This window comes from Ursus americanus, chromosome 21 (genome assembly GCF_024610735.1).
Source record: "Ursus americanus isolate L20-20 chromosome 21, mUrsAme1.1.p, whole genome shotgun sequence".
Classification (NCBI taxonomy): Eukaryota; Metazoa; Chordata; class Mammalia; order Carnivora; family Ursidae; genus Ursus; species Ursus americanus.
Genome location: NC_142147.1, coordinates 13,033,135 through 13,057,341, shown reverse-complemented (window position 1 = coordinate 13,057,341; position 24,207 = coordinate 13,033,135). Strand labels below are relative to the sequence as shown.

Below are 24,207 nucleotides of genomic sequence, written 5' to 3'. Positions count from 1 at the left end.
ACAGGCCTCAGGTGGGGCCAGGAGGGTTGAGCGCCCCCTCCTCACGTAGTAACAGCAGGGACAGTGGAGGGAGCCTAGAGGCGTGCGACACAGAACCTGACAGCAGGGGGCGCAGCCGACCGCCTCCTTGGTGCCAGGCGCGCGCTCCGAGCTCCCCCGACCCTTCCAAGGTCCACAGGGTTCAATGTGGAAACACAGGGTAGGGGGTGGTAAATGGCTGGGCCATCGCTGTGGCTCTGGTGTCCATGCCGCCCTCGTGGTGCCTGCCCTTCCTGGGCTCAGCAGGGATGCCTGGAGACTCCCCGCCATCCCGCCCCCAGCCCGGCCGCACCGAGCTCACCTCCCGAAGGGAACCCCGGATGCTGACGAACTTGTAGATGCTGTAGGCCGGCACGAGCGCCATGGAGGAGAGCGCGATGCCCCACCCGACCCAGTTGGCCCAGAGCGGGAAGACGTAGTCGTCGTAGTTGAGGGGCTTGAAGTTGATGACACTCACCACAACGACAAACTGCGGGGCACGCGGGCGGTGGGGAGGGACCGAAGGAAGGGGAGAGAGATGGGGCGGGGACCGGGAGGGGAGCAGGGGGGGGAGAGAGGCAGAGCAGACCCAAGGGAAGCGAGGGGTCACAGGGAACGCAGGAAAAAAGGACGGAGAGAGGAGGAGGAGGTAGAGAAGGAGGAAACATTCGTGAAGCGAACAAGGACAAAAAGGAGGCAGAGAAGAGGCGTGGGAAGGGGACCGCGGAGCTGGGCTGAGTGGCGGCACACAGGCCCCTGGGGACCCGGCCCCAGACAGAGACCCCGCTGCGGGGGGAGCCTTCCGTGCTGTGAACAGCGCTGGGCGTCCCAGCATCCCGTCCGCATAAGCGGGGCCCTACGGGGCCGGAGCCTCCACCCTGGGACTCGGAGATGCCCATGCCCCTCGCCCCAGGAAGCCCGGGCCACAGCATACACACCAGGAGGAAGGCGGGGCTGACGAACTTCCAGCACAGTCTCCAGTAGAGGCCGGGCTTGAACCCCATCATCTGCTGGATGTCGTTGCTGAACCTGTCCACACCTGGGCACACAGGGCCGGCCGGTCACACCGGGCCCCGAAGAGCCCCGGGCCTCCCCCTGAGGGTCAGGCCCGGGGGGGGGGGGCTGGGCGGTGGGGCAAGACGTGGGCTCCATGGCACTTGGGATACCCGGGGGTGGGCACTTGGCTGGTGCAGAACTCACGCCCAGCAGGTGCCGTGCGTGACGACAGATGGACCTGGAGGGTGCCGGGCTCAGTGAAGTCAGGCCGTCTCAGAGAGACAAGTGCCACAGGACTTCACTTATCTGCCAGATCCCAAAAAACAAATCAAAGGAGCAAAGCAAAAAAGAGACAAACAAAAAACCACACTCTTCAACACACAGAACATGGGGGCGGTGGCCAGAGGGGAGCCGGCGGGGGGATGCGAGAGACCGAGAAAGGAGAGTAATAGGTGCCCACTTCCAGCTTTTAAACACGCAAGTCCCGGAGCGCAGGGAGGACAAGGAACCACACTGCAGGAGCACTGTTCAATGACCGGGGGTGACGACACTGCGGGGGCGAACCCCGAGGAAGGCACAGAGCGTCCGACTGCTACGTCGTGCACCTCGGCCACACTTCACGGAAAAATAGAAATATGTATATAGTATCTCCTTATATACCCCCCGCTTTATTTTTCCAGAGGGAAAGCTGTGCTCTGGGAGCAGAGGGGACCTGCCCCAGGTGACGCTCCTAGAACAGCGATGTCACTGTGCAGAAGAGCCCGACCTCACACTGATCAACTCTTTGATGTGACTCGTGGGGAAAGAAAGGAACAGTCGGAGCACAGGGGACAATTTGTGACACCCTCTCCCCGTTCAGCTCCCGAGGAAGGCAGCCAGAGAGAGAACGCGAGCTACCCGGTTCCCTCCGAGTTTCAGAGAGACAGCGGAGCTGCATCCGTATCTGGGACATACTTACACTAACACAATTACTCAGTGTTTATCTGCGGTGCAAGTGTAACTGGGCGTCTTGTATTCTATTTGCTAAATGTGGCCACCCTATGCTAGAAGGAATTTTGCGGCTTGGGGGGTCAGCAGCTTTGTCTGGCTCCTCGCTAAAAGCTGGCCCTGGGTGGCCCTGGGGGTCTTTGCAGCTTTCTGCTCAAAGGCAAGATGAGCTGGGGGGGTGGTTGGGGGGGAGAGCTGCGCCCAAGAAGCCACATGCTCTGCTCTGGAATCAGCAGTGGCTGCCCCGGAAATGGAGAGCCCCTTTGCATGTCCAGGTGTGACCGAGGCTTTTGCCCTGCGCTCCGGGCCCCCCACGTACCGTAGAACCAGGAGACGCCGATGGCTTCCATGAGCACCGCGAACAGAATGGAGGTCCCCGCCGCGAAGGTGTCCAGCAGGGTCAGCACATACATCCCACCCTGGGCACGGAGAGAGAAAGCCTGAGGCCACCCTGCCCAGAAATGACCACTGACTGTCACATCCGTCCCGACCCCCCACCCTGTCCCAGTGGCTCAGAACCCTGTCTGAGAAGGTGGGTGACAGGGTCCTGGTGCTATTGTCTCGATGTCACGTATCTGCCTTCCCCCAAGGGCTGAGGGTGCGTCTTTCAGTCAGGAACAGTGAGCGGGCTTTCAAAGGGGCTTCTGCAGCCCCTCAAACAAACCAGCAGTTGGGAAGAGTCGCCTGGAATTCCTGAGGCCCAGAGGTGGGAGGCTGAGGACACTGGGGTGTCGCCCTGGGGGGGTCAGGCTGCAGGGCTGCGGATGCCAGCCCCACCTGAGCTCACCCTGCCCCCCCACCCCACCCCAGCTCCAAGGCTGGGAATTCCTGACCGGATTGGATGGAAATGCAGCCCCAGGAGCTCCAGGTGACCCAGAGCCCAGCCCCTCCTCACCTTGGTTATGCAAAACAGGGCCAGAAGGAAGGTCCCAAAGGTGACAGCAAATGTGAAGAGTTTCCGGTGTCTCTTCAGGACCTGGAAGTCGTCGGCCAGGCCCGTGATGACGGCCTCCATGCCTCCCATCTGGACAGACCAGGCAGAGTGAGGAGCCGGTAGGAGGGCCGGCCCAACGCAGAGTCTCAGGCCCCAGGCTCCCAGGACCTCCTGAAGCCTTGGGGGCGGGGGAGAGACTCGGGCACCCTGGGGTGGCGGCCTTGCCTTCCCCCTCATCCTCGCCCCACTCTGCCCTGCTCTCAACCCCACTCAGACTCAGAACTATGTGGGAGAGGCTGAAGAGTCGACTCCTGTCTTCCTTTGCAACTTCAGGCATCAGTTTCTGACAAGGATTTGTCGCTGCCTTTCCAACTGTCGAGCAAGGGGTCCCCTCCGACGCCGGCCTCTCAGAGTCTGGAAGGGTCCCCGGTGAGTACTAACCACGGGCTTACGTAAGCGACACCCCAAGCCTGGGATGGCAGGCGAGCAGCCCACGTGCCCTCGCTCTCTCCCTGTACATGCCCGTAGCCCCGCACACGGTGTCGACCGCCATCAGGATTCCTTCCTACGAGCCTGGGAGCGGCCTCAGAATCCTTCTCAACGCGCTGCTCCTGGCCAATCTACCCACGGAAGGGAAGAGGCAGCAAGAGGACCCTCCTTCACCGGCCCTACCCCAAGACTTCCTGCAAGCTTCCAGGGGTGACGAGCCAAAGGTGGGCGCGACGTAAAGAGGTCACTACATCTAATCTTGCCCGTGGGTAAAATAAAGGGTTCTAAGAAACCAATGGGAATCCGAGTGTTTTCATTGGTTGTTGGTGATGAACTCTCAGGGGAAGAGGGCTTGGTGACAGGAGAGACGTTCCACGCATGCCCTCCCTGCATTCGGTTTCCCTAGAGGCCTGGGCCGGCTCAGCGGCTAGGAGCTTCTGGGAGGGATTTCTGTGATGCCGTGGGGGCTCCTACTGGTCCTTAGCCTGGGCCGAGAGGAACGCACTTCCTTGTCTGCCTTTAATTAGGGCTTCTTGGACACAACTAGCAACCAGGTGGGCGCTTCAGGCTGAGTCGTTGGGGGGTGAGGAGGGTCAGGCCCAGGGTGTCCCCCCCCGCCCCCGGTGTGTGTAACATGGTCTCCCGAGCAGGTCACTCACTGAGCTGTCAATTCCCAGAGCCAGGAGCATGATGAAGAAGACGACCGCCCAGAATGTGGATCCCGACAGTGTGGAAATGGCTTCTGGGTACAAGATGAAAACCAGGCCGGCTCCTGTGAGAAGCAGGGAGGACCTCGTCAAGGGCTGGGCCTGCTGGTCTGAGATGCGGCTGGTGGAAGAGTAGCCAAGGCCCATCTGCCCGGCCAACCCCGCCATTTTTGGTCAGTCACCTGGGGCAGAGCCATCCCAGGGTCTGCGATGACAGGGGATGCCGGCCCCAGCTCGCAGGCTGTTATGCCCCCAAGGAGGCTGACCTCCAGCAGCCCGGCCAGAGAGCCGAGCCCGCAAAGTGGCAGGCCGCAGGCTGCGGACCCCACCCCCCTACACCCTCAGGAAGTCTCTTGCTCTCAAAAGTCTCTGGTCCTCACAGCCCATCCAGGTTCCCTCCCAGGCCCAGCTTCTCTGTGGCCGTGAAAATAGGAGCAGCAGGAGGGGGGACAGGGTCCAAGGCCGGACGGCTCAGGGCTTGAATGCTGGCACCGTGGCTCACAAGCTGGGTGACCTTGGGCCACTCCCGTGGACTGAGTCTCAGCTTTCTCACCTTTAAAGTGAGTTAATTAACACTTGGCTCACAGCACCGTGAGGACTCATGAAGGCAGGTCAAGTGCTCAGCACAGGGGCTGCACCATCGGTCCCGCCTAGCCCGACTCACGGGAAGGTTCTGTTGCACAGGCAGGAACCAGGACAGCCTGGAAGGCCCACCGACGGCCTCAGGGAAAGCCCGTGACACAGACAGTGTGGAAGGTTCCAGGTCCAGCCCTCTCGTTCCCACAGCCACCCACAAGAAAGCCGCCCGGCCACGTCCGCCCACGCACCTTCAGTGGCCACGTCCTCAATGTTGACCTTGTGCTCGTGGGCCATGTAGCCGAGGATGGAGAAGATGGCGAACCCGGAGACGAAGCTGGTGACACAGTTGATGGTGCTGGTGAGCAGGGCGTCCCTGGGGGAGAGGAGCACCATGGTGTCAGGCGGCCGGACTCCCCCACCCAGCTCCCCGAGCCCCGCACTGTCTCTGGAGCCGCCGATTCCAGCGCCAGCCCTCCTGCTGCCATGGGGACCCAGCACCCCACTGGGTCAGGACATGCAGGTGCAGGGGACAGACTGACAGTTTCTGGGTAAACCACTCTGACGTCAGGGGCTGGTGTCCAGCTCTTGTTGGGGAGTCACACAAGCAGCCTCCCTTCTCAGCAAACTGCCCGTAGCTCCCACCTGCTTCTCAGCGTCTCACCCAGGCCTTCGAGAGCTTTCTTGAGATGACCCCACCTGCCTTCCTGGCTTCCTTTCCATGACTCCCCAACACACAGTCTTGGAATAAGCCAGATTGGTCCGCTCGCTGGCCCGCGGACGTACCACCTCCCTGCCTCCGCTCAGGCTTGTCCCCCACCAATGCCAACGATCCTCCAAGGCTCCCCTCGAACTCCCCTCCCTGCTCCTGCTGAGCCCCTGCAGAGGGCTGATCACCCTGCTTCCCCAGCCTGCCCCGCTGGCAGGTGTCCATCCCCCTCCATCACACACTAGAGGGAGTGCAATTCTGTCTGAAGCCTCGCGAGAGTGACGGGAGCAGGACCCACGTGTGCCCGTCTAGACGCTCCCCCAGCGCTGGGCCCACGGGAGGCAGTGTCGGATCCTGAGCGAGACCAGAGCTGCAACGTGGTTTTCTGACTCTGCTGCCCTGTGCGGACCCCTCAGTCTGCCCTGCGGTCTCACCTCTGACCCTGCCAGGTCCTCACCTCTTGTGCGACCAACCTTTGCCTGTGTGGGCATCAGATCGACAGACGGACAATGCTGTCGGCTCTCGAAAGCCACACAGCGCTCCTCTGCGCCAGCTACCCATCCCCATGACCTCCCAGCGCTACGGCCTCGACCTTCCCAGGTGAGGACCTCCGTGTTTAAGAGGTGTCCTGCATTGAGACACATTCATCAGGACACCCCCCCCCCCGAAGCCATGTCAGAGTTCACAGAACACCCCCTCTGGAGTTCACGGCAGGTCCCCTCTGCCTCCTTGCACACAGGAAGAAACCCAAGAAGAGTTGACTTGCCTCAGACCAGAACCCTCTCTCCCATGGCCCAGGGGTCGGTCCCCAGGATCTAGAGCTTTCCAGAGCCCTGACAAGGATCTTACCTGTAGCAGTTGTTGTCAAATTTGTTGTAACTGGCAAAGGCAATCAGGACTCCAAATCCAGCCCCCAAGGAAAAAAATATCTGAGTTGCCGCATCGATCCACACCTGAAACCGGCAGACAAGAGCCGTCACCCTCTGCTGCCTAGAGCACGGGAAGGCAGCTCCGGGAAGGCAGGGGAGTCCCGGGGTGTCTGAGACCCGAGCAAGGAGGTCTGAACCCGCGATGGGCAGCCACGCAACATCTCCCCAGAAGCCTGCGCGAAGCTTGGGTGGAGAGAGACAGCGGCCCCTCTAGCAGCGTCTGGCCTTGGTGCCTGCGAGCGAGCTTGGCTTGGACGAGCTCACGGGCTCAGTCTGATGTCCAGACTTTCAAAGAAAGTTACTGAACTCACAGTGCTAGGCTCAGATGTGGATGGAGCGAGGGCAAAGGGTAGGACCATCTCAGGAGTTACGCAGACAGCATCTTCAGAAAAGGGACAAGGATTCCTGGCAGCTTCCGCCAGGGGAGGGGCAGGGGCCCTGGGGTTACTTGTTCCATCTTTTGGGTGATGAAAACACATGGCTGGAGGCCCGGAGATCTGAGCATCGCCCCCCCCCCGCCCCCAATTTCTAGCCCCGGTCAGTTTCACCTGTCCGCATCTGCACGGAGGGGACGGTTAGACCCAGCCCAATTGGATCGAGAGCTTCATGCCAGTGGGATTTTTGAGAGTTTTCCATCACCTCACTCATGTTACCCTAGGCTTCCCCTCCTCTGCAAGCACAGGGTGCAACAAGGGAAGCAATCCGATGGGGGAGGAAACGTCTGCTCCCCGAGACAGCATGCGGGCTCAGTTTCAACTCGACGGCGAGATAGGATATTTGAACCGGTGGAGAACAAAGAACTCAGACTTGTTTCATGATTTACAAGACCGATGCGAGTCCTGAGCTCTGTTATCTGACGGTGACTAAGGAAAAAGGTTTCCCCTCGGTTACTGGACCGGAACACTGTGGTGCGCTGGGACATTATAACTATGGGAGGTGCGTACTGGGACGCGTCCCTCCTAAGCCTGTGTGGCTCCCGCTGGCGGGGATTACTGCGGGCTCAGAGAGTGTGAAGAAGCCTTTGGGAATAGTGAGGGGAAACACCAAGGTGTCGTCACTGAGGAGGGCTTCAGGGAGGAGGCAGAAATGATCTCGGCCATGGTTGGAAGATGCTCGAGGCACTGGGACCTCCAAGGCTGTCTCTGATCCCAGCCTCGTCCCACTGCCTTGGGCTCCACTCCACATTCACCCCACCTTCATTTCGTCTGTGCCCTGGGCAGGACGGCGGGCTGGAGGAGGCTGTGGCAGCATGGGGGGAGACAGCAGGGTCCAGACCACCCTGTGGCTGCTGCTTCCGCCCACATCACGGGATGGCAGCAGAGGGCAGGGCAGGGGCCAGTGTGGAATTAGGGCTGGGGTGGCTGGGGTGGGGGTGGGGGGCTAGGAGGCCACGGCAGGTACCAGGACCCAGAACAGAATACTGCTCCCCTTGGAAGGAGGAGTCTGCAAAGGACGCCACCAGAGCCACAGAACCCTGGGCTGTCAGAGCTGGGGGACTGTCAGGTACAGATCAAATGGGCATCAGTCAGACGGAGAAGCTGTGGCCGGGAGAGGGAAGGATCTGTCCTCCGTCCCAGGCTGTGCCGCAGATTTGTGGCCCAGCTGGGACCCGACTTCCTACGGCCGCTCGCGCCGAGAACCCTCCCCAACCCTGGCCGGAGGGCGGACGGTCCCCGGGCACTGACCGTGGCCTCTTTGAGGCGGTAGAAGTCGATGTGCAGGTAGGCGTTGATGCCGTTGGAGGCGCCGGGCAGCGTGATGCCGTGGACCAGGAGCACGAACAGCACGAGATAGGGCAGCGTGGCTGTGATCCACACCACCTGGCAGTGGACAGGCTTGCTGTGAGAGCCTGGCTCCGCCACCACCGGGGGCCCGGCAGTGGGCTCGGGCCTGGCCCAGGGAGCCAGGCATGCCCTCCCCAAAGCTTCCTTCACCGTGCACGAGCCGCGAGCTCCATCTCTGGGCCCGGCCACTCCCTCGAGCAGCCAGGACCCAGGCGGGAGAGTCCGCACATGGAGACGGCACTGCCCCGAAGGGCCACCAGGACAGAGACGAGGTTCTCACGGCCCCCAGCACCTCCTCCTCCATGAGCTGCCTCTCCTGACCCCTTCAAGCGGCCCCAGGCAGATCTAAGCACGCTCACCTTTATGCTCTCTGCAGCATTCCCTGCCCCCTTGCCCCCTCCCCTCTACCTCCCAACTCATTGCCCAAGAAGGGATTCATTGTCCAAGAAGGGATGTGGCAGGCGGGAAGCACAGTCTCCTGCTGTTCTTTATCTTGGGTCGGATTTGGGACAAAGACAAACCACCTCGCTCAGAAACCCATACAGAAAGAGATTATGCCCGGAGTAAAAAGCAACATTTCTCTTACCCCCTTGACCAAGGTGGAAGAACAGAGATCAAAAGGAGAGAGAGAGGAAGGTTGTATGGATTTCCTTGCTGTCCCCTCTCACTCCTGACTACACATTAGAGCACTCTGTGTGAAGTTATAATTTAAAATGTCCAAGTTCGGATCCTATTCTTGGGGTTTCTAATTTAATCAGTCCATAGTGGGGTCTGCACTTTAGTGTGTTTCGAAAGCTCCCCCCACCCCCGGAGATGCAGATGGGCAGTCAAGGTTAAAAGTCACTGCCCTAGGCAGGTGCAGCCGGGGAGAGCCTTGCAGAAGGAAGACCGTGCCTCCAGCAGAAAACCTGCTCAGGGCTGGGATAGACAGACCCTAAGACCACTCAGCTAAAACAAGAGAGGACACATGACTTAAGGACCAGAGGGTCCCTTCTCCCAAAGCCCTGGCACTACGCAGCCCCTAGAATCTTCACACATCCCTGGGGAGAATATGGCATCTCTGAAACATGACTAAGGATTAAGTTCTTTACTGGCCTAGAAGGATACGGGCTCAACACAAAAAATGAAATGTGAAAAACACAAAGTTCTGTTTTCCATACCTACATGGAAGGACTGGGATTTATCCTCCTTGTCCATCTTTCCCATCTACCAGGGGCTCCTTGGAAGCAAAATCCCTATATTTTTCAAACTTGTATCCCCAGCACATGGCATACGGGAGTGCTTAAGAAACATTTGTTGGATAGAGGGATGGATGATTGGACTGTTGCATAGATGAATGATTGGATGGATGGATGGATGGATGGATGGATGGATAGATGATGGATGGATGGATGGATCTAGACAGTTTACAGATACATGATTGGATGGATGGATGGATGGATAGATGATGGATGGATGGATGGATGGATGGATGGATGATGGATGGATGAATGGATCTAGACAGTTTACAGATACATGATTGGACGGACGGACGGATGGATGGATGGATGGATGGATGGATCTAGACAGTTTACAGATACATGATTGGATGGATGGATGGATAGATGGATGGATGGATGGATGGATGGATGGATGGATGGATGGATATACAGTTGGGCAGACAGTTAGATGGTAGATGGATGGTTACATAAGTAAATTGTTGAATATACGGATGGGTAGGCAGATGAGTGAGTCAGTGATAATTCTGAGGTTCGTGGATGACCAAGTGAGTCCAAGGACAAATGAAAGAACGAGCAAGTGAATGAATGAGCAGATGAGTCAGGGAGTAATTAAATGCATCAATGGTCATGTCTTCTGAGGGAATCAGAAGAGGAATCAGCCTCCTCTATTTCATGCTACCCAGTCGTTCCTCCGTCGTTCCCTTGTTCTGTGTGGGAGGGGGTGGAGTCTTTGCAGATCTGTTTTCTTTCAGAAGCACGGGAACAGGAGGACAAATTGCCAACAACGAATAAGGAGGAAAACATGCCTTGGAAAGTGAAGCCATTGCCTCTGGTTGGCCCCACATTAATCCCTGGTTTACTCTCCCAAACTGGGACAAACGGGTCTAACTCCTTGGTGACAGGCATGGGAGGAGCCCTCATATTATCTTTGTATTGGGTCCTAACTGCTGTGTTCCCTGCAACTCATGTCACCAGCTGCAGGCCCAGTGGCCAGCCCAGCAGGCCAGGTGAGACCATACTCCACCCATCAAAGAGCATCCTCAGGTCTGGCTCCAAGGGATCTCCCAGGGGATCTGCAAGCAGTACTCATTCATGTCTGAGGCTAACGCGGACTTAATTGGGAACACAGCGGGACACAAGGAACATCGGGACACGACTGAGCTGACCCTGACGGCAGCTGGGCATCAAGACAGAGGAGCTTGTCTTGTCCATGCACACGTACTGAAAGCAAAACCATCTGAGCCTTATGGAAAGTTCCCAGATTTGCTGGCAGAAGTGAGCTCAGCTGCCTAAAATCTTGTGCAAAAAGGAAGGCCCCTGGATCCTTGGCCAATGTCTAGCTCCTACTAACGCGTGCCCAGTGTGCGCACTGGGGAAAGAGAGGGGACACTTGGGCTCTCGTCACCTCCACCCCAGGCTTCTCTGCTCTCAAAATGTCAACTTACATTGCATCTCTGGCCACAAGTAACCAGACTCGGTCAGTCTCTGAGCAGGACATGAAAGCAGTGTTGTTTAAGCAAGTGTCCTCAGTCCCCACGGGAGGCCACCGCTTTCCATCACCTCCAATTCAACTTCTCGCCCACTTTGTGTTTCTACGGACAAGGGCCAGGATTTGTTCGGCTGCAGGGTGCCAAACTCAAACCAACAGCCGATGATTACAGCGAAGATCTTCACTAGAACTTTCTAACGACTAGAGCTCTCTAAGGGGAGAATGAGCTTCCCAGGGAGATGGGGAGACAGTGAGGTCCCCGTCACCGAAGGTGTGCAAATCTTGCCGGAGATCCAGGCATTAGGGCAACGACTGCGCAGATCGCAGATCGAGGTGAGCCCGTGGGCCGGAGACATGGGCATCACCTCGGCGCTTGTCGGAAAGGCACATTCCCCGCCCCCATGGAATCAGCCTCTCTAGGAGAGACCCAGCCGCCCGGAGTTTCGACAAGCCCTCCCTGTGATTCTTCCGTGCGTTAAAGGCCGAGAAGCACTGCTGGGGGCACGAAGGTCTACTCTGGCCCAGGGACGAGAGCCGTCCGCGCTTTAGCGCTCCCAAACCGCACGGATTTAAACTCGAATGATTCAGAATGTGGATCCTCCGAACTGGGTTTTAGGGACGTTTGCACAAATTACGAAGACATACAAAATTTGTGGGGTGAGGGGTGTATGTTGATGTTACATGAAAAAACCCCCACGAAGCTGTAAATATTTTAGCATCTTCCTTGCTCATATGTAGATGATACTTGTCACTATAACTGGGTCTGATGAGGTGACTAAAGCCAGGCAAACCAGCTGTCCGGAACCATTCATGGGAAGACACGGGTAGGATTAGGACTCGCAACTCACAAGGAACAGAATGACCTTTCTTTTAAAAAATTCTAAAATTCAGATTTCTTTTTAATTGGTCCAGCTTTCTCCCCAACCCCACCACTCTCTGCCAGCATCTGAGAGGTGTTCTAGTCTTTTCCCATCTCCCAAACGGCCCAGAGCCTGGCCGTGCTGCGGGCAGAACAAGGTGGCTGCCCCCAGCCGGTTCTGTGGTCTTGACTGATCTCCAGGCAGAGGGGAGCCCAAGGTTTCTGAAAGTTTAGTCCAATATGTAAACAGAGCAGGTAGGAGCCGGGCCCGCCCCTCCCCTCTGCTGCACTGAGGGGGAGAGCAGTGCCTGCAAAGCCCTGAGGTCCAGACGGAGCACTGGAAGGGGTGCCGAGGAAGGAGACAAAGGCAGGACGAGGATCATTTATTGAACAACTTCCCTCTGCCAGCCCTCCACCAAGGACCTCTCCTCCATCCTCCCAATGGCCCTGGACGTTGGCACTATTATTAACCTCCCTCAGTAGCGAGGAGCCTGAATTCCAAGGTCACCCAGCAGGAACTAGTGGTGCCTGGACTCCAAGCCAGGTGCTCTGGCCACAAAGCCATGTTCTTAATCACTCACGCCACTGTGGATTTGGGAGCCAAGGCCAAGTCCTAGCCGTGCTTGAGACCGTGGTGACACCCTGTCCCCCTTAGGCCTCGGCCTCCCCGTTGTATAAGCAGTGTGGAGTAGATGGCCCCCGTGTGCCAGCCAGTCTGACATTCAGGGGCTCTGTGGCTGGGTTTATCATCTAAAAGCCTAGTTCAGCCAAGGACACAGGGGATGGGGGAGGCAGGCAGGACTCCAGGATGCTTCCCAGCTGACTCCGGGGGGCTGACTCCCCACCGTTTACCCTGAGGGGGTCAATGGGCCGAGGTCAGAGTGTGTAGGGTCACCCCTTTCCCTGATTCAGACTGTGCCCCACCCCCCACCCTCCCAGCTGCCCCGGGGGAGTCACATCCCCTGCCAGGCACAGAGCCTTTACTTGCCAAGACGGGAAGTGTGAACATTTGCAATTCATTTCGGGCCGCTCTGAGGCTGTGGAAGCCTGCTAAGAAAAGCTCCGTCCTGTTCCAGATGTAGTCTGGGCAGAAAGAAGCAATGCTCTTGATTTTCTCATGAGCCAGTTTATAAAAACAATTAAAGACAGGGCCCAAGAATGTCCTGAGTGAAGCTCCCCATTCTGGAAAGCTCCCTCCCCCGGGACTGCCAGGGGGACCTTCCCTGTTCAGCTGCCAGAACCGCTGGGAGATTTACGCAAAATGTGGACCGTGGCTTCCTTTGGGGGGGGGATTTACGGAAAATGTGGGCTGTGGCTTCAGTTTGACGCGTTTCCACCTGGTGGGGGGGGGGGTTCCCCGGGGCAACACTCTGGGGAAGGGCATGACTCCTTGAAGGTGCGTTTGCACGGAGGAACTGAGCATGCTCAGCTCTGTGCCTTCTTATCATCCTCTCCCTGCAGACAGTCTGCTCCGGACAAAGGGCTACACTAGGTGGGGCCGGCTGTACCAGATCCGGCAATGGCTGTAGGGCACGGCGTCTTGGAAGGTAGTATCAGGAGCTGTGGGGGCCTCGCGCCCAGGCCAGAAGCAGGAGTAAAGCTCCTACTGCTTCAATTCTGCCACCTGCTCCTGACACCCAGGAAAGGCGCAGAGGGGCTGGGCAAGGCTGGCCTGGGGCTTCGGCACCTCTGTGGCTTCACTCAGGCGGTTCCTCCCACCGAAAACCCCCTCCCTCTGCCCCGTCCCTATCTGCTCCTGTCCTTAGAGACCTGGGCCAAACGCCACCTTCTCCATGCTCTTTAGCTCAAAGAGCGAATGCCGATGCAGGAGCTCTCGCTTTTTTCACCATGACAACTGACGGTAATAAACACCTTGTACACCAACACAAAACACATGCAAACACGCGGATTGCTGTAGCTAAAATCCAAATTCCACGAGCCGGCTCCAACTCTACCACGTGCAACCCGTTCCAGTCCGTTTCCTTCTCAAAAAATTGTGGCGATCGCTAAACTGATTTAAGGACAGTTGAAACAACCAGTTTGCAGAGTTAAAATGCAACCTGAGTACCTGATATGAAATGATCTCCAAGGTAAAGTCTAGACATTTTTTAAAAAGCAGGACATAGAATATGTGTGCAGTTTGTGACCATTACTGTGTAATTTGAGGGAGACACACGTGTCTCTGGATGAAGACTCAAGAAACTAGTCACACTGGGTGACCCGTGCCTGTCTGTAACGCACAGAAGATGATAAGCAATTGGAGAAGGACCCCGTCTCATATATGCCCATGTCATTAGTACTAGCATCAAGCCTGGCACATAGTAGGTGTCCATAAAGGCTTAATACGTTGTACTGAGTTCGAAAGAACACTCAGCGAGGCTCCCCAATTTATTTATCCACCCACCCTTTCTCCTTTATTCCTACCTTCCCTCCTTTTCACATGAATCCTTCACTAAATACTTCCTGAAGACCTACTATGTGCCAGGCGTTGGGATGGTAGCTGTCCTAGCCCGGTTTTGCCCTATCCCAGAATTGCTTGCAGTCCTGGTCTGCATTTTATGTGGGTTCCTCCTTGGGCCAGACACTGTGTCTTCAACATGCTGAGCGGAAGTTCCATGTCAAGCCTTTCTTGACAGATTTCGGCCCCACTGGCTGCTGGTCCCCTGCCACTATCTTTGCTCCCAATGGCATGACCAAGGACTCTGGGAATACCAGAAATCACTTGGACGCATGCCACTTGCCCAGTCACTTGTCTAATGAGGCTTCTCACAAAGTCACACCGGCCTGATTACAGTAGACGGTTGCCTCGTGACCACCAGTGAAACCGCACCTGGGTTAGTCCCCTCCCACACGGACTCTGGGCTTTACCACAAGATTTGTCTTGGCCATTGGGCCAACAGCAAGCATGATGCAAGCAGAGACTGGAAGAGCTACTTGCACACTGGGCTTGTGTGCTTGGAACGTGCTCTTGGAACTTGGCCGCCATGCTGTGAGAAGCCCAAGCCACTTGGAGAGGTTCTGTGGAAACAACCCAAGACGCTCTGGTTGATGGCTCCAGCTGGGCTCCCAGGCAGTACCAGCTACCGTCCATGAGTGTGCACCATCTTGGACATTCCAGCTCAGCCAAGCCCCCAGGTATGGAGCCAGCCAACATCACATGGAGCAGAAGACCCACCGATCGGGTCTCAGTCAACCCACAGCATCGCGAGAGGTAACAAAAGGGTTCCTTTACATCACTCCGTCTCAGGCTGTTTTGTTACACAGCAGTAGCTAATTACAGCACTGGAAAGAGCATTTGTCAACTACAGCCTCGTCAGGACAGTCGAGCCCCACAGGGACCCCATAGGGTCCAAATGGGGCTGTTCTGATGTTCCCTGGGTTCAGAATCAACACGGGCCATGAGATGCGTGTACTCCCCCCGAGGGACTGAATCCGGGGGGCGGGTGGAAGGGTCACCCAGGTCAGAATGCCGACTCTGGCGGCCACCCGCCCCCCGCGCCCCTGTCCCCAGGAAACCTAGACCCTCGCAGGCACTCGTACTGAGCACGGTGAATGAAGCACATGGATTTGCTAGTGGAGGCAGCGGTTATATTCCAGAGAAGGAGCAAATGTGCATCACGTTTTAGGCCAGAATTCGTGATTTATCAAACGCAGTCCAGTAAGTCACTTTAGGCTTTTTCCCAAGACCCTTGGGGTGTCCCAATCCCTGGGAGCTTTGGTGGAGAAGTGTGGAGCCCTGATGCACCCCCTCACCCCTGCTGGGGAGCCTTGGGCTTCGGGAAGGGAAGGGACCTGTCGTGGCCTCCCAGTCAGCCAGCGGCAGAGCCGGGGGAGGGGGGGCAAACCCAGGCTCTGTACCTCTCCTTCCACGCTTGCTTTTTGCCGACCATCTAGTGACAGCTGGAAAAAAAAATGTCTTCTTTTTCAGGCCAATGTCCCAATTTAAATAGAAACAAAGATATTACCTTTCCTGACGTCTTCACTCCTTTCCAGAGGCTGAAGAACAGGATGATTACGACGACCATCAGACAGAGCGAGAGCTGCCACTGGGGCAGACCGATGTCATGGATCCCGCTGCTCTCGTGCAGGTGCAGGACTCCACGCCTGCCCGGGGGAGAGGGAGGGGCCGGAGGAGACAGTGTCGTCAGACGGGGTGGCCTAGGCCGCGGGCCAGTCCCCGAAAGCACCCATCGACGGAGACCGGCCTTGGGCTGCGCCAGCCACTGCCCCGCCTCGTGTGGGCCTGCCCTGCACGGTCGTGGCCGGGGCCGGGCCTGCTCCCAGCCAGCAGATCATCGGGCAAGTCTTTCCACTCACCTCTGGTTTTGAAACAGTAACACAAATCTCTTGAGTGCCCCCGGCATGCCCGGTCCTGGGGAGAGGGCGGGAAATAACAGGAAGAGCCTGGGCCCTTCGAGCACCCATAGCCTACAGCAGTGGGCTCTCAGCAGGAGTGATGGGTAGTGTTGCCCCTCTCCCCCCGGGGGGACAACGGAACATTTGGCAAGGTGTGGAGGCATCTTTCATGGTCATGAGTTAGGGAGGGAGGCTGTGCTCCTGGTGTCTGGAGGATTGTGACCAGGGACATCCTACAACGCCCAGGACAGCCTCTTAACAACAAGGAATTATCCGGTCCCAAACGTTCCAAGTTCATACAACCCTGTCTAGGGACTGAGATGAGAATAAACATCTCTTCGCTTTGGGAACAGCCACTGAAGCTAAAGGTACGCATATCCCACGCCCTGGCAATTCCATTCCTGGGTATTTACTCAACAGAAATGTGTGCATATGTCCACCGAAACACATGTTCTAGAATGTTCACAGCAGCATGAATCACAATAACCTCAAACTGAAAAATACTCGAATACCCATCAATAGAAGAATGGATAATTATGATACATTCACAAAACGGAATTATCACGAAGCAACTAGCTCTCTATGGATGGACCTCTCACGCAAAATCCTATGAGAAAGAAGTCAAAACCAGACCCGAAGAAGTCAGTGCTTTCTGTCTAATTCCACTCCTCTAAACTACGATACGCAACCCTAACCTCAGGAGCTCGGGGTCAGGAAGGGCAGGTGCTCCCTGGGTGGGGACGATGGGGGTACAGAGTGGGACACTACAGGAATTTCTCGGACACTCGCCAGTTAGGTTTCTAGATCTGCGTGCTGGTGACATGGCTGTGCTCTGTTTGTGACATTCCTGAACCATCCCTCAGGAGTGGTTCTTTATAATATGGTGTCCTTCAATAAAAAGCGGGGTGTTCGAAAGTAAGGAAAACAAACACGTAGAATAAAAATGACGTTTGAGACTCCTGGGGTTCCTCATACAATCTACAGTGAAGAAACAGTGAATGGAATTGCACAGAAAACGACCGATTGCTAATTAGAATCTAACCAAAGTCATGCGGATCTAACCAAAGGTCAAGTCAGACCAGGTCCCAGGGGAGGGAGACCCCCCCCCCCAGTTCCACATCCTTGCAAGACCAAGAAAGCAGAACTGTTTCCGTGCAAGAGGGGACAGCTTGGTAAGGTGTCCGCCTGCATCCAGATCATTCGTTCCTCAGTGAGGGCAAGCTGGGAGCAGGCTCCCCCTGGGCCTCAGCGGCTCCGTGGGGCCTCTCGCACACAGTGCCTTGTGTGGGGGGCTCCATTCTAGCCCCAAAGGCGGCATTACCAGCACAATCACAATGAAGTGTGACAAGGGTTGGGAGCTGAGAGAGCTTCAAGGGCACCCAGAACTGGTCCCTGCCGTCCTCCACTGCACCCCACACTCAGAGGCTACAAACTACCCATACCTTTCAAGGCCCCGCTCCAATGTCACCTCCTCTGGGAGGCCTCCATGATCACCCCTGGCATGGATCTTTCAGCCCTTCCAGTTCCCGTGGCTCTTGGCTCATTTCCCAAACCAAACCTGCTCCTGCCACGTGAGGGCTGGCTACATCCAAGGCTCTCCCCGGGGTGAGGAGGTGGATAAGGCATCTCTGGGTCCCCAGTGCCAAACCCAGGCCTCGCAGTCAGGCCTGTTAGCTCAGAGCAGATCATAGGATCAGGAACACCGGTTCACAGCCCTTCTTGCTAAATCCAACAACCCATCTTCTAAAAAATGAGACCCAGGTCCTACCCGAGAGGAGCCAGGGAGCCCAGAAGGTCAGTCTCCCACAGGGCCCCACTTCTCTCAGCAGCTCCTCCCCCAACCTGGAGGGGTCCTCACCCTTCTGTCCAGGTCCCTCACACTGTCCAGGGTGACTAGTGTCAAAGGCTAAAAGTAGCTTAATATATTGTCCTTCCCTAGAGGAGTGCTTTAACTCAAAAGGACACACTAATGGCAAAAGTTGGCAAAGCTAGAGTGGATAAGCTGGGCGGTAGTCAATTGTCTGTCTGTCTGTATCTCTGTCTTTCTCTCCCCCCACCCCTCCTCCCTTCCCTCCTCTTCTTCCTCACCCACTCCCCCCAGAAGAGAAATCCGAGGTACGAAGAATGTCACTTGGAGGCCTGTCAACTTCTCACCCTGCACGTTGGAATCACGCGGAGATCTTCTAAACGAAGAATTCTGATGTCTGCGCCCCACTCTCAACCAGTTAACTTAGAACCTGTGGGGGAACGGACCTGGGCACCAGCGTCCTTTAAACTCCAGGAGATGCTCCTGGGCAGCCAAAGCTGAGACCCCCCCCCCCCCCAAACAAGAGGTCTGCTTAAATTACAGGTTTTCTTTAGAGCGAGCTTGAGTCTTCCAGAAAGTGTCTTTACTTTCCTGGCAAACTAAAATTGGCTTCTGTGCCTCAGGGGGCAAAAAAAAGGCTCAGAGAGGCTCATAAAACGTGAGCTTGGACTATTTTGTACGCCTGGGTGTCAGAGGAGCCCGCAGAACCAGAGGCTGACGGCCGCGCTTGCTGGGAGCAGCGCATCAGACGCCGGAAGATGCCGTGCTTGTGGGGAAGCTGCACCCAGAGTCTGGAAACTTGGTTCGCTTATCCTTGGCCAGGTGATTGCATCTGAGGGGCCACCACTGCCCCCGTGCATAAACTAATGGGGTCATTTATTCATCCATTCCAAATCGATGTCTATTATTTGCAAGAACTGAAGGCCCATAGAAGACCGTGGCCCAGAACGGGGGTCAGACAGACCTGGGCTCCCGCCCTGGTCCTGCCACCGGCGACAGGTGGCCTGAAGCCTTCCTCTGATTGTGCAAACTCATTCTGCATGTCTGCGGTGAGGCTGGCAGTGCTGGGCGCTGGGGACCCGGCTGTGGACAAGCAGGTCCCGGGTCCAGCACAAGGAGCTCCTGTGGGCTTGGGGGGCAGGCAGAGGAACTGGTGCCAACGTTCCCCATCTTGAGCTCTTTTCTTTCCCTTCTCAGGAGAATGCTTCTCGTGAGGAAGAAACCACGGAACGTGAGACAGTGCCTAGAACTCAGGATATGCTCCACAAATGGTAATCGTAACTGTCATGAGCCAGTCCCAGCCTTCAAGGAGCAGCAAAGGAGCTAAGGAGTGCCCCCAAAATGACCAAGGGAGTTAGCCCCAGGGAGTCAGCCTGCAGGCTCCCCCCTGGGGTGGGGGCGGTGGCTGGTACTTTCTCTGCGGGGCGTGGGGGAGCAGGTGAGCTGAGAGGAGGCGCACAGGTGAGGCAGAGGGAGAGAGGGGCAGAGCGGGTTGTGGATGGGCCTATGTGTCTGCAGGTGAGCAAGTGTGACCCACAAAGCCCGTGTACCCCCTCCCCGGACAGCCCCCATCCCTGCGGCCCCCAGGCCAGATGTTGTGGCTTGAAATTCCCCACCCTGCGTCAGCTGTCCCAGGCAATCGGCTTCGGTGTTGGCCCTCTTCATCCTGCCTCCTGGTCTGGTACCATGGCCGCATCCCAGGCCAGACCCACATTCTCTTCCCCCCGGACTGGTACAGAAGTCTCCCGCCTCTCCACTACCCAGTCTCTCCGTGGCCCCTCAACTCTAGTCTGGGCTGCTGTAGAACCATGCATCTGACTCGTTCTTCTAATCTGTCACTTTCCCACCCCTTATCACCTCCTTATCACCTCCAACAGTGGTTCTCACCGGGGCACTTTAGCCCTGCCTCCCCAGGGATGTCTGGCAATGTCTGGGTTGTCTCATCTGGAGTGGACGGAGGTGCTGTTCCTATCTCGTGGGCAGAGGCCAGAGATGTTACTAAACATCCCAAATGCACAGGACAGCCCTGCCCCAACAGAGAATTTCCTAGCCTGTAATGCTAAAAATGTGGAGGTGATGAAATCCTGGTCCAAAGCATAAAAACATAAGCCTTCCAGAACCTGAGGCCTTTCCTAACTGTCCCCTGCCCACTGCATCCCCTGTCTCACCACGCCCTGCCTGGGGCTCCTGGCCATGGCCAGCCACTGTCATTTCTCTGTCATCTGAAGCTCTTGTTGCTCGGGGCCTTGGAACTTCCTGTTCCTTTCCATCTAGAACACACTTCCTGGCCCAATTTGTCTGCCTGGCTAGTGTCAACTCAAAATGATGCCCTGAATTAGGCTCCTCTCCTATGCCCTGAGAGAAAGACAGAGAGATTGGTGGGGGAGGAGGAGGGAGAGGAGGAATGGGAGGAGGAAGGGGAGGGAGGAGGAGCAGGGGGAGGGGGGAAGAAGAGCAGGATGAGAAGGGAGGGGGGAGGAGGAGGAAGGGGAGGAGGAGGGGGAGGAGAAGAAGAAGAAGAAGAAAGGGTGGGCCTATCCGAAAAGGTAGAGAACCAGAATCAGGGGCTGAACCCATCTGGCTTAACTCTGCTTCTTCATTGTTTTATGGGCCGAGGGTTGAATGGTGTCGCTAACCATTTGGCCCATTTGGTTATTGAAGTGATGATAAAAGGCACCAGACCCACTGTACTTGGCCTGAAACTTGCTAAAACGACACCAGTGCCCAGCCAGAGGGTGGAAAGGCCCCCACGTGCATGCGAAGCCCACGTTCAGGTTTCGGGGCTTGCCTAGATATTTGGCCAGTGAAAAGGCCAGACTCCTGAGCTGATTCCCAGGAAAAGACATGTGAACCCAGCCTCTCCCCAGCAGGCCCAAGCCTTGGGGGTGAGCACGAGTAACTCGGGTTTGTTGTACTTTTCCAGCAGTTTAATGAAAATGAATCATCGTGAAGTATATGGTCCAGGCTTTCCGAAGTCTGAGGGCCAAACAGGCTCAGTTTCTTCCTTGACATATGAGCCCAGAGGGTTAGCACAGGGGTGGAGGGGGACTTCTCTGCCCCACCGGGAACAGGCAGGGAGTAGATGTTTTCTGTCTCCCGAGCGTGTCGCCAAGGGCGCCCTTTTACAGATAAAGTTACAGCGCATCAGACTTTCTTTTTCGCCGCTGGCTGCTTGGCTGCAGGCCTGGGGCCTGGGCAGAAGAGCGGTTTTGTTCCCTTGGATGATGTTTACAATCCATCCTCCTAAATGAGTATAAGATGGCAACGACATGGGCCAGCAGGCTCTGGGGAAAGAGAAAAAAGGGCCTGGCCTTCTCAGGGTTGGCACTGGGAGTCCTACTTGCCGCCTCCCCAGACTGAGATGGGGCGACTCTTTTAAAGCAGAAACCCTAAGCTAAAATGGCCATGTGGCATTAAAAAAAATATCCAGTAGCAGCTCCTGACTTTGACTTCGAAGCACACAAAAGCCAGCTGAAGGTGAGAAAGAGGTGCATAGAAGGGCTTCTGTCCACCACGGAGACTCCCGCATGCGGGTCCCGAATGGATGGAGGAAGGAGACAGGAGAGCCTGGGGTGCAGAGATCCAGGCTCTGCCCCTTCCCTAAAATCCTGACCTACCATCTTCTTATCTGTGAGATACGCGTCATTTCCACCGCCACCATCTCTGCAAACTAAGTGGCATTTGGTGTGAAGAGATGCGTGGTGCCTGGTGCGTGGGCTGGGAAGCTTGCAGGGGCTGGGGCTGGGGCGAGCCCTACAGAGCACAGAGCTGCTGCGAGAAGTCCCCACCAAAGGCCCCCAGTTCCCAGGCCTTGCTCGCAGAAGAATGTCATCTTCCTCCACCACGTTCTGCTCACAGCTGAGCCTGGACTAAGTTCAGGGCCTTAGCTGAAGTACTCTGGGTCTTAAAACCCAACTGGCCTCTCTCTCCTGCTGGGCGGGGGTCTCTGCTGGGGCAGACCTGCTGGCCATTTCGACGCCAGCAGAGGAACCAAATCATGGCTAGACTAGAGATGACCGACACTACCGGTTTCCATTTTAGTTTACAAAGACAAGGGTTGCCAAGAGCAAAAAGAAAAATCATGTCTCTTCCTTTAGCACGAGCTGGTGAAGGGGAGCATGAGGAGCCAATGGCCTGTATGAGCAGCTCCTGCTATCTCCTGGCCCAAACCACATTCATAAGCTACGGAGGCCTAAGACCTCCACCCGCAAGCTCCCCGAAGGTTCTGGGATTTTCTGAGGCCCCGCTCCTCAGAAGGGAGAAGGAGGTCCTCGATTTCCCACCATAGGACACTGTTGGGACGTCAGTCTGAACCAGGAAGAATCTCGCTCTGGCTGAGACAGGAAAGCAGAGTGGCTATGATATCAGAGTCTCCAGAGGGGCTGCACGTAAGAGTCCCCATTCCCAGGCTGCACCCAGACCCATGAAATCAGGGCCTCTGGGTGTCGGGTCCAGGCATCTGTGTGTTTTAACACTCTCTGCGTGGCTCTGAATCGCTCCACTGGGCTGGGAGCTTGGCCTTTCCTCCCAGACTGCCTGGGTTCAAACCCACTTCAGATGTCACCTCTAAACTGCCTGACCCTGGACAAGTCATTTCCTGCGTGGGCCTCTTCCCTCACACATAGAAGAAGAATGATTCTAGACCACAGTGGTCAGGATGAAAAGCCATGGCGCGCAATGACGGGGACATAATCTAAGCCAGACAAATGTGATTTGGGACTATGACAACGTTTCCGAGTAATAATGACCATTTATAATGGCGAGAACGCAACACAAGCCAGCGGCTAGGACGATGACAGGCTCTGGATTTCACTGCCGGGCAAGGCAGGGGCTGGGGTGAGCAGAGGGGGGCTCCTAGGGGCAAAGTGGAAGCAGGTGCTCACTCCCGGAGGCCTGGGCCGTGGGCTGTCCAGGGCCCGAATCTGGACTCCGCAGGGCACTGGCCGTGGGGGCTGTGGGCCAGCACCTCCCGGTCTCATCTGCAACTGAAGCTAATGTTGACGGCCCCTTCGTGTGCGCACCGAGGGGAAGAGTCACAGAAACCTCGTGGGGTGGGTGTGAGGCTTCCATTGAAGCCATGCCTACAGGGAAGTCAGGAGGAAGCTGGATGTGCGTGGTAAGCGATGAGCTGTTCACGGGACAGTGAGGGAGACGGGAAGGACGCTGCTGTGGGAACAGATGTTCGATGTAAGTACTGCAATGCTGCGGTCCTTGGGGCCCTACAGACGTGGTTCGAATCTGATGACAATGATGGACCCTCTCCCCCCAAATTCCGACACCTATATAGTTCTGCACGTGCCTGCTGGAAATCCAGGAAACACGGAGGGAGGTGGGCATGTAGGGCGGGGGCCCTTAGCAAATTCGCTGCGAGGGCTCATGGAGGGTCGGTTCTGGGTCCTGAGCCCCTAATTCCCCCGAGCCCCAAGAAGCAGCAGACTTTCCAGAGGCCGCTTTTTACCAAACCGTATGTCCTTGGCCCCACTGGCCTGAGATGGCAAGGGTGGAAACTGGCCTAAGGGAACTCCAATCTCCAGGTAATCGGGACTCACTCCCAGGTCCTTGGGGTTGAGAATCCGTCGGACGGACAAAGGCTGGTCCTAGCGTTCTGTCTTTTATGAATCTGTCTTTCCTCATCCTCTGGACCTCAACTGTCCGAGGTGGTAGCCACCGGCCCCACGCAGCTCTTTAAAAGTATATTGATGGAAATTAAATCACATTTAAAAATGTAATTCTTTGGTCACACTGGTCACGTTTCCATGGCTCCACTGGCCACATGTGGCTGCTTCACTGAACTGGACAGACAGACAACCTCTCTAGACTAGGAGTCAGCAAACCACGGCCCCCAAGCCAAATCCAGGCTGTAGCCTGTGAGCTAAGAATGGTTTTTATCTTTTGAAAGGATAAAAGGAAACAAAGAAGAATAGGCAAGAGACATAGAAGGCCCTCAAAGCCCCAAATATTTGCCATCTGGTCTTTTATAGAACAGTTTGCCACACCCTCGTCCAGACCACGTGCGCCTCGAGAGTGAGGTCCCAGTGGCATTTCCCCGGTCCCACGCCCCAGGAAGAAAGACAGTCCCTGCTCCATTTTCAAGGGCCCGCCGTGCAAACATCTTCCACTAGGTGGCTGAAGACAAGTTGACCATCGCCCACCTCAGGACACAAAACGATAGACTAGAGGATGACAGGATTCAACGGAACCACAAAATAAATGTCGACGGTTCTGGATTAAAACCACAGAATAAAATAACCCTCCACGAGCCCGTACAGACATAAATGAATGAATGAGGAAATGCGGACCAAAACCACCACGAGCTGTCAGAGCCTCACACCTGTTAGAATGGCCGC

General features: G+C 56.3%; 1 protein-coding gene across 1 annotated transcript in view; it reads right to left on the bottom strand.

Moving 5' to 3' along the window:
• SLC6A2 (solute carrier family 6 member 2) overlaps positions 1 to 24,207 on the bottom strand; it is a 46,125-nt gene that overhangs the window by 5,169 nt on the left and 16,749 nt on the right. The window contains exons 4-12 of the mRNA XM_045806712.2: positions 15,663 to 15,801; positions 8,031 to 8,165; positions 6,266 to 6,369; positions 4,959 to 5,083; positions 4,084 to 4,196; positions 2,897 to 3,025; positions 2,321 to 2,420; positions 957 to 1,057; positions 341 to 508 (exon numbers count right to left, since the gene is read on the bottom strand). Of these exons, the coding sequence (XP_045662668.1) occupies positions 341 to 508; positions 957 to 1,057; positions 2,321 to 2,420; positions 2,897 to 3,025; positions 4,084 to 4,196; positions 4,959 to 5,083; positions 6,266 to 6,369; positions 8,031 to 8,165; positions 15,663 to 15,801 (1,114 nt within the window). The remainder of the gene's footprint in view (positions 1 to 340; positions 509 to 956; positions 1,058 to 2,320; positions 2,421 to 2,896; positions 3,026 to 4,083; positions 4,197 to 4,958; positions 5,084 to 6,265; positions 6,370 to 8,030; positions 8,166 to 15,662; positions 15,802 to 24,207) is intronic.